Source organism: Lathyrus oleraceus, chromosome 4 (genome assembly GCF_024323335.1).
Source record: "Lathyrus oleraceus cultivar Zhongwan6 chromosome 4, CAAS_Psat_ZW6_1.0, whole genome shotgun sequence".
NCBI lineage: Eukaryota > Viridiplantae > Streptophyta > Magnoliopsida > Fabales > Fabaceae > Lathyrus > Lathyrus oleraceus.
This window is the reverse complement of record NC_066582.1, coordinates 162,556,881-162,568,081: the sequence shown is the minus strand read 5'-3', so window position 1 is coordinate 162,568,081 and position 11,201 is coordinate 162,556,881. Positions and strand designations below refer to the sequence as shown.

The window sequence follows — 11,201 nt, the reverse complement described above, 5'->3', positions numbered from 1 at the left end:
GGAGTTTGACGTAAGTCCGGCGATTGGCAGTCGATTTCCTGTGTGGTTTTGTTTGGCGTGCGTTAGCCGAGCTACAAGTGCTCTGATTCTTCTTTAGTCCGAGAAGATATGTATGCATAGGGTGCGACATCCTAGCGAGCACGTTTCCCCCTGTCCCGAACTACGTCGACTCTGATGTCTGTGCCTGACAGACTACGTAGGCCCAGGATGCGATATCCTGCCGAGTTAGTTTCTCTTGTTTTTCTGTGTCTCTTTCAGCCAGTGTTTGATATTTGTGAGCAGTTTTTAGCAACCTTTATCCTTCCTTTTGTGCGTGGATCCCGTCGAGTACGACGGATGCGTAGGGGTGCTAATACCTTCCCTTCGCATAACCGACTCCCGATCCCATCTCTCTCTGGTCGCGAGACCATGTTCTTTCCAGGTTTACTTCGAGCATTTTCTTTCCCTCTTTTGGGATAAATAACGCACGGTGGCGGCTCTGTTGTTTTGTTTTCCCGCCGGTTTTTCGCGTAATGCGACAATTAGCTCAGAATGTCCTAGACTATAAGGATATTATGGACCTTATTCAAGAGGCTGATTTAATGAAGACTGTGACTCAGTTCTCAAAGTGCTATGAGATGTTGGTAAAGGAATTTATTGTTAATTTGTCTGAAGAATGTGTTGATGGCAAGTCTAAGGAATTCAGGAAAGTGTATGTGAGAGGCAAGTGTGTAAATTTCTCCCCCTAAGTGATCAACAAGTATTTGGGAAGGCCTGATGTAGCTCAACCTGAGCTTGAGGTGACTGACAACAAAATCTGTCAAGTCATCACTGCTAATCAAGTAAGGAAGTGGCCTCTCAAAGGAAAATTGGTGGCCAATAAACTGAGTGTCAAGTATGCAATGTTGCACAAGATTGGAGCTGCTAACTGGGTGCCCACCAATCATAAATCTACAGTTGTTGTAATGCTTGGAAAGTTTATATATGTTGTTGGAACCAAAGCCAATTTTGACTATGGCTCCTATATTTTTGATCAAACTTTGAAGCATGCAGGAAGCTTCAGTGTGAAGGTTCCTATAGCCTTTCCTTCTCTCATCTGTGGTATTGTTTTGAATCAGTTTCCAAACATCTTAACAGAGAATGATTCTGTGAAGAAAAGAGACAGCCCTATGTCCTTCAATCATAAGTTGTTCCTAGGTACCCATGTCCCTGACATTGTCATGACAACAGGTGAGACACCACGTGTAAGCAATCAACCAGGTAAAGTTGTTGTCATTGCAATGCTCAAAGAAACTTGCAGGGAGTTAGAGGCAAGGAAGCTGAACTTGGAAAAATTGATTAGCACTTTGGAGATGACTGAAGGTGATGTGCTTGGTGAAGCTGTTGCTGTTGTAGAAGAAGCTGAAAGACAAGGTGAAGAGGGAGAAGCAGATGCCAGTCCTGATGATGGCACAGATGCTGATGCTGACTCTGAGTCAGATGACTAGAACATTTCTTGTGTTTCTGAAAATTGCTTGTATTTTTATTTTTTTTGTCTGTAATATTAAGTGTTGCTTTGGCAACATTTTTGACAAAAAGGGGGAGTAACACCTAGACCCCAGGACAACAAATTTCCTTGAAGTTGAAGGTCCCCTAAACAAGAGGTTATGTTGTTGTTTGCTATCTGCTTGATCTTCTCTTGTGCTGCTGCTGTTTGAAGTTTAACTTCTATATTTGCTGAGTGTATTAGCTAATTTGATTCTCTGCTTGGATGTGTGCTTTCTGCTGATCTGAACTCTGTTGTGATACCAAGTTGTTTTAGCCAAAAATTTGCCAAAGGGGGAGTTTGTAGATGTTTTTGATTGGCTGCATTTTATGTTAAAACACTTACTATACTTAGATGTCTTGACTGATGTCATGACATGCTTAAGTAGTATGCTGCAGGATTAGCTAATACAGGATTTATTGGATGTCAAACTGAATGTTATGACATTCATCCCTGACAGCAGATGCTAAAGTATAGGCTAGTTAGTTTTTCTGTTATGTTTCAGTATTTATCTCAGGCTGATTTTCAGGAAACTAACAGCTGTGCTAAAATTAAGAGACCTAGCATATAGCCTATTTTTTGGATGTCAAACTGAATGTTATGACATTCATCCCTGACAGCAGATGCTAAAGTATAGGCTAGTTAGTTTTTCTGTTATGGTTCAGTATTTATCTCAGGCTGTTTTTCAGGAAACTAACAGTTGAGCTAAAATTAAGAGACCTAACATATAGCCTATTTGTTAGCACTCTAATGTGTGGAAATTAGGTTAACTTGCTTAACCTTAATTTTAGGAAATTCAAGTACAAGTACTGCATTATAAAAGGATGGCAATCCTACTTTCAGCAATTCAAGGGTTTGAAGCGTGAAGAATTAAACATATCATTATATATCCTTGTTGTACTTTTATTGTGTCTTGAATTAGGTCTTACTTGTGAGCCAAGCAATTATCACCTAGATGATTTCATTGGACTAGGGTGTTTATTGAGTTATAATTGTTGTGTCACTCTAAGCTTTTAAGCGTGAGTGTTGTGTTTCTTGATTAAAGCTTTTAAGCACAATTAAGAGTTGTTTGAAGTATATCTTCACCACTGACTTTAAAACTATTAAAGGTTGTAATCACTGCTGTGATTGAGGGGGAGTGAGTAGGTACTCAAGTCTTAGTTTAGATTGAAATTGCATTGGGTAGGTCTTAAGTGATAGGATTAAACTAGTGGTTTAAGTCCTGAATTAATACCTCTTATAGTGGATTTCCTCCCTGGCTTGGTAGCCCCCAGACGTAGGTGTGTTTGTCACTGAACTGGGTAAACAATTCTCTGTGTCATTTACTACCTTTTACATTTACTTTCCGCATACATTACCTGTCTGCGCAGAATTGGATGTCATAACATCCTGTGTGACATCGATAGTCTGTTACTAGAATTTCATCAATATTTAAGTCCATTCCACCGCATTGATACAAATATTTTAACCTTCACATCTCTGGATATAATGAACTTAAATAGGGGCAGCTATAAGACCCCAATTTTGACCCCTAAGATCCCTCATGTCATCTCATAGCTTTGCATTAGCATTGGAATCACACCTTGGTATTCTCCTCACCTATCATTCATGGGGTTTGCATTGGGAGAGATCACAAAGTATATTTGATTGTATCATACTTTATTTTCTTTTTTTACTAACCAAAATACAAAAATATATCTAATATAGCTTTGTTTCTTTTGTATGTAGTGTGTATGTCCATTTGTGCCCCACCAAGCCCACAACTAGGGTTTGAAACCCTCAATGCAAGAGATCAAGTAAGAAAAGGTCCACATTGCTTATAAACATCATATATGGATCCCCATATATGGAAAAACAAATGTTTAATCATGAATTTATTTGAATGAAAATATCATTGCACAAAATGTTGCCAACAATGTCATCACTTCTCCTTTTGGCATGGGAGAAGGGTTTTTAAACAAAGTGATTATTACTCTGACTTATGAACAACTGTAGGAACGCCCACAGTGACCCAATTGTGATAGATCCCACCGGGGATGACAACTGTCAGTATCTCTTGCATCAGCAGCTTCTGTTTTCTGAACAACCCTTCTGAAGAAAAGTCGGCGCCAGCCCAGGACTTGTTATCTTCAAGTTTGATTATCACGGGGACCCAAGTCCTCAAAGTTCAGCATACCTGACCTCACGAGGTCTTGAACCTTCATCTTCAGCTGGAAACAACTATCCACATCATGACCAGGAGCACCCGAATGATACACACAATGCTGTTCAGGCCTATACCACCACCGAGGGTTGACAGGTATGGGCGGCGGGTCTCTGGGAGTAATCAAGTTCCGCTCTAACAGAGAGGGATACAGTTCGGCGTAGATTGCGCAGTGACGTTGTCCACTTAAAAAACACAAACCAACGGGAATAGTTTAGCCGAACTACGGCAACTCTGATTCTCATGTCCAGATGAGATACGTAGGCACGAGATGCGATGTCTTATCGAGTTTGACTAACAACTAACACTAATTCTCTTCTCTCGCCCTCGTTGCGATTGAGACCTCCCCTTTCTCTTGCCCTATTTGCAATCGAGACCCTTCTCCTTCCTGTGCAAGTTAGCTAGAAACCTTAACTTAGGGACGACTTTGCATGACAACGTCTAGGCTCGAGTCGTAGTCTCCCTAGTGTTGTGTCTCCCTCTGTTATCTGGTTAGGCTAGTCCTTTTTCCCTGCGTAGGGGAAATACGTCGCCCTGATCCTCATACCAGATGAGGTACGTAGGCAGGAGATGAGCTGATCTCTCCGGGCGCCTTTTTTTCTTTTTCCGCCCTTTTTCTTTTTCAACCCTTTGTGTCTTAACCACCCCTTGTGTGTGTTTTGGTTCGGATGCTGATGTAAGTCCAGTGATTGGCATTCGGGCTCCATGTTTGCCTTCTTGTGTGTGTTCTGGTTCGGATGTTGATGTAAGTCCAGTGATTGGCATTCAGGCTCCACGTTTGCCTTTGTCTGTTTGTGTGCGTGTTAGCCGAGCTACGAATGCTCTGATTCTCCTTCGTCCAAGGAGATACGTATGCATAGGATGCGATATCCTAGCGAGCATGTGTTGTTTCCCCAGTCCGAACTACTTCGACTCTGATGTCTATGCCTGATAGACTAAGTAGGCCCAGGATGCGATATCCTGCCGAGTCAGTCTTGTCTGTTTTCTCGTGTCTCTTTCAGCCAGTGTGTGTGTGTGAGCAGTGTTTTAGCAACCATTTTCCCTTCCTATTGTGCGTGGATCCCGTCGAGTACGAAGGATGCGTAGGGGTGCTAATACCTTCCCTTCGCATAACCGACTCCCGATCCCATTCTCTTTGGTCGCGAGACCATGTCTTTTCCAGGTTTACTCTGAGCGTTTCCTTTCCCTCTTTTGGGATAAATAACGCACGGTGGCGGCTCTGTTGTTCTTGTTTTCCCGCCGGTTTTTCGCGTGATGCGACAGCTGGCGACTCTGCTGGGGAATAAAGAGAAGTTGACCTCTGCTGGTCCATCTTCCCTGAGCAAGTCTCTCCTAGCGCTCTCTAGGTTAGGGCTTTGGTTGCTTTTTGCTGTTATTTATTGCATTCATTGTATATATGTGCATTTATTATTTGCATTTATTGTTTGCATCAATGTTTGCACTCATTCATTATCATCTGCTGTGCTGTCTGTGTTTCTCTGTTTGGGGGTGGGAGTCACTTGAGGTAAAAGGTCCAATACCCAGACCATGAGTGAAATCTAGGATGCTTAGGAATAGAGTGATTCGTGGGAAGCGGGTGGTATTGCGCCACTCAGCGGAACATTGATATCACGAACAGTTCAGACCCTGGTGGGATATTGTCGTTGCATACTTCAGGTGTGTATATGATGATATTCTACGAAAGGTTATTTATGCTGTGTTTCTCTCGACCTTACCCTGGCCTAGACTACACCTGTGAGTGGGGAGGGATTGATCATTTTAACAGGTACAGTTGGTGACTCTCGGTACTGATGGTGACTATGAATTCTGGACATTTATTTCTGGGACGCCGGAGTTCTGTCCGTGGTTTATCAGCGGGTTCCGTTTATTTCGGATCCCCGGGTTGAATTGAGAGTACCTGTTCAGGGGATCTGGCTGTCATCCATTCAATGGATGATCCTGTGATGATAGTAATGTAATCTCCAGTTCCGTTTATTTCGGAACTCCACAAGTCGGATTTATGGTGACTCGGTTCTCCAGATTTGGGTTCAGATGCCAGTTGATCAGATTGACTTTGGGTTTCAGATGGATTTGTGATACCAGAATTCAAGCCGAAGTTCTGACCCTGTGCCTTGAGACGCACAGCCTGACCAGTCATGTTCGCATCATTTGCATCATAGCATGTTTATTTTCGGAAAAATAATAACGCATGAAAAAAAAAAAAAAAAAGTTAACTCGCATACGCATATCCTTTATCAGGATCATTCATGACAAAATAGTACCCATATCATGCATATCATGCACATATCTTGCATTACAGACATGTTGGGAGAGACTTCTCACTTTGGTTCCTAACTGAGACAGGATAGTTGATCAGAGACAACACCGGTATTCAACCAGAATCAATCAACAAAGAAGCATGGATCAAGTTCAGACCGAGTTGGCTGAGATGAGGGCAAACATGGCCCAGTTCATGACAATGATGCAAGGAGTTGTTCAGGGGCAAGAGGAGCTGCGTGCCTTAGCCCAGAGACTGGAAGCCGTGATTCCACCAGTCCACCGTGCTCCACCAGTGGATGTACCCGTTCATGAGAATGCTGCTGTCACTATTCTCGTCGATGATTATGCCGTGGGTGATGAATTGAGGGGGATCAGAATCAGTGAACAGCCTCTTGCTGCAGAGACTGTTAATGTCAGAGCAACCCGCACTTCGGTTCGCCATCCTGGCTCTTCAAGTTCTTCCGGTTCTAAGAAGACATACTCTGGGGCACCCAAAAGGGGAGAGATTGAAACAAATGCTGTGCACCGTCGGAGGAGCGCAAACAGAGGACAGTATCGTCAGGTCGCTGCAGTGACTATCCCAGCAACTCAAGCTCAACAGCGACAGAGAAGGCCAACTCAGCAGTATCAACATCAGCAACATCGTCCTCAGCAGCAGGCTTCCCAGCCTCACAATGGAAATCAAGCCAGTACGAGTAATGAGAGGAAGAAGATCATTTTTGATCCAATCCCCATGTCCTACGCCAAACTGTATCCCTCTCTGTTAGAGCGGAACTTGATTACTCCCAGAGACCCGCCGCCCATACCTGTCAACCCTCGGTGGTGGTATAGGCCTGAACAGCATTGTGTGTATCATTCGGGTGCTCCTGGTCATGATGTGGATAGTTGTTTCCAGCTGAAGATGAAGGTTCAAGACCTCGTGAGGTCAGGTATGCTGAACTTTGAGGACTTGGGTCCCCGTGATAATCAAACTTGAAGATAACAAGTCCTGGGCTGGCGCCGACTTTTCTTCAGAAGGGTTGTTCAGAAAACAGAAGCTGCTGATGCAAGAGATACTGACAGTTGTCATCCCCGGTGGGATCTATCACAATTGGGTCACTGTGGGCGTTCCTACAGTTGTTCATAAGTCAGAGTAATAATCACTTTGTTTAAAAACCCTTCTCCCATGCCAAAAGGAGAAGTGATGACATTGTTGGCAACATTTTGTGCAATGATATTTTCATTCAAATAAATTCATGATTAAACATTTGTTTTTCCATTTGTTTTCCCTTTTCGCTTTTTGCATGAAATTGGTGATCCCAAAAAACCCTAAAAACAAGAATAAAAGCAATCTTTTCATCTGCATAACGATTGTCTTGTTTGATTTTCAAAGTGCTTTTTATACTCAAAATCTTTATGCAGGTTGTTTCTCAAACCCATTGAACATAACGATCGGACGTCATCTCCCAATTGTGAATTCCCTGTATTCGAAGCGGAAGAAGATGATGTTGAAGGGTTTCCTGATGAGATTTCCCGACTTCTTGAGCAAAAAAAGAAGATCACACTCAGCTGCATCTCGAGAATCAGCAGAGCAGCCAACTGGGGCATTAATAAAAAAAAAAGAGAAAAAAATCAATAAAAAAAAATACAAAAAGAGGAGGGTGCAAAATAAAAATAAAAAAATCAAATCAAAATCAAAATCAAAAGAAGGAAAAGAAAGAAAGAAACAAAAGAAAATAGCACCCTCAAAGTCCCAAGTTGACTGATGTTGAATTCGATCGAAAAGAAGAGATCAACTGCCATGTGTCGTGGTCAGTCATATCAGCAGAGAGTGAAAAAGCATTCGACAAGAAGGTTAAGTCTCGAGTTCTGAGAAAAGGACCGTGTGCTCAAGAAAGTCTTGTCTTTCGTGCCCGATTCCAGGGGCAAGTGGACTCCAAGCTATGAAGGTCCATATGTTATCAAAAGAGCCTTTTCAGGCAATGTTTTGACACTTACAACAATGGATGGAGAAGTTCACTCGTCCTGTGAATTCCGATGCAGTCAAGAAATACTTCGCCTAAACAAAAAAAGCAGAATAGCTCGCTAAGTCGAACACCCCAAAGGGCGACTTAGGCAAAAAGGAGCGTCTCGGTGGATTGAAAACCCGAAAGGGCGATCCAGGCAAAAGTTAGAGACATTGAAAAAGAATTTGCATCCCGCTGGATTGATCACCTCACACTGGGGCAATCTAGGCAAAAATTAGGGATTTGGCAAGTAACCGCATCTTGACAAGACTGTGCTCTATATCCGTCATCCGTCAGGGATTCTCGATTCGTCGTCGACTGAAGCTCCGAATACATCGAAAGTTCGGAATGGTAGAGGAAAGGTCACTATGTTCAATATAGCCCTCTCCAATATATATCACCGATTTCAAACTTGTACAGATCTATGGAGTTTCGCCCTTTGCAGATTACCATTCCATCACATCAATTTGAGCTTTTTATCCAATTATTTGCACTCTTATTTGTTTTGACTCAACAAATGTTTTGCATGTTTTTAATCGATAAAGTGTCATTGTTTTCAAAATAAACAAATTTTTCAAAAAAAATTGTTCTTAAACAAGTGAACATTCACGATGATGGAAGGATACTAAGGAGATCCGCAGTGCTCTCCCGAGGGTGATATGATTACCAACAGGTAAGACATTTGTTCGTATCTCGAGCATGACTGTATCTTTGTCCTGCAGAACATTTTCATGGTTTCTCCTCAGCGAGGTTGCTCGGTGCAGTGTCGGTTGAAGTTTGTTCATCTTCATATCCCCGGCAGTGCAGATTTTTCTTCCAAGTCCCTATTAGCACCTACGGTGGGGCATCCCCAGTAGAGTGTTGTTTGAGCCCTATTGTGGGGCATCCCTAGCAAGTTTGCTGTTTCGGACATTATTGTGGGGCAGTTCCCCTAGCAGAGTGTTTACTGAAGACTTCAACTTTCGCCTCTCCAGCAGAGCAATCTTCCTCTCCCCCCGGCGTGGGTGCTTTTCTGCAAAGATTCGGTATTTCGTGGATTGACACCCAGCACTCCATCATGTCCTCAGGTAGATCCCCGAGCGGAGTTGTTGGCATGATGAACGTTCTCTATGCCTATCTATCCTCATCAGAGATCGAGTTGCTTCCTGGTATATCTGATTTTCAGCACGAGTTGTTCTGGCGCGTCCGCCTGTGTATTAAACGCTACTCTCCGGTTGTGACCGACGATCCCTCCGGAAGCCTCTTGTGGCTCTTCCTCCCCTGCAGGATGATGACTTTGGTTTTCCCTCTGAAGAGTGGTGCCGGATGGTTGATTCCCGGATCTGTGTATTGAGCATGTCTGTTTGTCAGCATTCATCATACATTTTAGGTAGAATGCATACATGCATAATCATAGCATTTGGATACTCATGTTGCAGCTGTTGTCGTGTATCTGTTGATTGTTGTCTCTTGCTGTTTGGTGATAAGAATCTCTCCAGTAGATTTTCCCCTAGCAGATGTGGGTGTGTCTGATCTCTCCATGTAGAGCCAACCCCTTAAGCAGAAAGTGTCTATCCTTTCCTGCCATTTCCCCACTGAGATACATCCTCGTGGATGACGGTTGTTTCCGTTCCTTCCCAACACACATTGGGATGGGTTTTCCCTATTGAGTTTTTTCCTCATTAGGATGAGTCTTGTTTCAGTCTGCCTTTTTGGATCGATCCTAAATTGGCTCCCCGTTGACTGTTTCTTGTGCTTCCCTGGGGCATAAATGAATAGTTGCTCACTAACCGGCACTCATTCATCTTATCCTCAGCGGAATTTGTGGGCATCTACCTACAAACCGGTAGTTGTAAGTCCTATCTTTGTGGTTTTCTACCTACTAGCTGGTAGTTGTAAAATCCCATTTTCATCCCCTTGTTGGAGTTAACCCGTTGTGCTCAATCTATCGATGACTGGTTACCTTTCTGTGGTTTTCTACCTACAAACCGGTAGATGTAATCCCCTCTTTGCGGTATTGATATTCTTTCCCCTTTGGATACTTGCCTTGATCAAGCAGTATTGTCCCCATTGGGTCTTCCCCTTCTTTTTGGATATTTGCTCCGAGTTAGCAACTTTATCCTCTTTTGATTGGTCATCTTTTGCATACCTAGTCCTGGTACTCTGATGCCTTTCTTTTCGGTCGATTATTCATTTAACAACCTACAACCCGGTTATGGATAATCTTCCATGCGAGGTTATTATCTACGTTCTGACGGCTATAGATAATATATCTCATGCACTCTTTGGTCAATCTTTCGATTGTTATCTCCAGCAGAGTAAGATTCGTATTCCTTGTGGAATCGAATGTTCATCCTTTAACAAGTTTGCTTTCGCTCTCTTCAGGATGTTTTCGGTCGATTATTCATTTAACAATCTACAACCCGGTTATGGATAATCTTCCATGCGAGGTTATTATCTACGTTTTGACGGCTATAGATAATATATCTCATGCACTCTTTGGTCAATCTTTCGATTGTTATCTCCAGCAGAGTAAGATTCGTGTTCCTTGTGGCATCGAATGTCCATCCTTTAACAAGTTTGCTTTCGCTCTCTTCAGGATGTTTTCGGTCGTTTATCCATTTAACAACCTACAACCCGGTTATGGATAATCTTCCATGCGAGGTTATTATCTATGTTCTGACGGCTATAGATAATATATCTCATGCACTCTTTGGTCAATCTTTCGATTGTTATCTCCAGCAGAGTAAGATTCGTATTCCTTGTGGAATCGAATGTTCATCCTTTAACAAGTTTGCCTTCGCTCTCTTCAGGATGTTTTCGGTCGTTTATCCATTTAACAATCTACAACCCGGTTATGGATAATCGTCCATGCGAGGTTATTATCTACGTTTTGACGGCTATAGATAATATATCTCATGCACTCTTTGGTCAATCTTTCGATTGTTATCTCCAGCAGAGTAAGATTCATATTCCTGGTGGAATTGAATGTCCATCCTTTAACAAGACTGCTTTTCTAAGCCCTCTTCAGGATGTTGAGTGTTTTGGAACACAAACCAATTCACGCTTTGGCACTCAGGCCAATTTTTCCGGTATTCAGACCGAAGAAGTTTCCGACGATCAGGTCGATGTACTTATGTTTTTTCCGGTATTCAGACCGAAGAAGTTTCCGACGATCAGGTCGATGTACTTATGTTTTTTCCGGTATTCAGACCGAAGAAGTTTCCGACGATCAGGTCGATGTACTTATGTTTTTCCGGTATTCAGACCG

At 42.7% G+C, this 11,201-nt stretch overlaps 1 protein-coding gene across 1 annotated transcript; it reads left to right on the top strand.

Annotated features, from left to right (window-relative positions):
- Window positions 1-512: 512 nt before the first annotated feature.
- On the top strand, window positions 513-1,466 carry LOC127136514 (uncharacterized). The gene is made up of 2 exons (XM_051063060.1): window positions 513-702; window positions 805-1,466. The coding sequence occupies exons 1-2, from the start codon at window positions 513-515 to the stop codon at window positions 1,464-1,466; spliced, it is 852 nt and encodes a 283-aa protein (XP_050919017.1).
- Window positions 1,467-11,201: the final 9,735 nt, after the last annotated feature.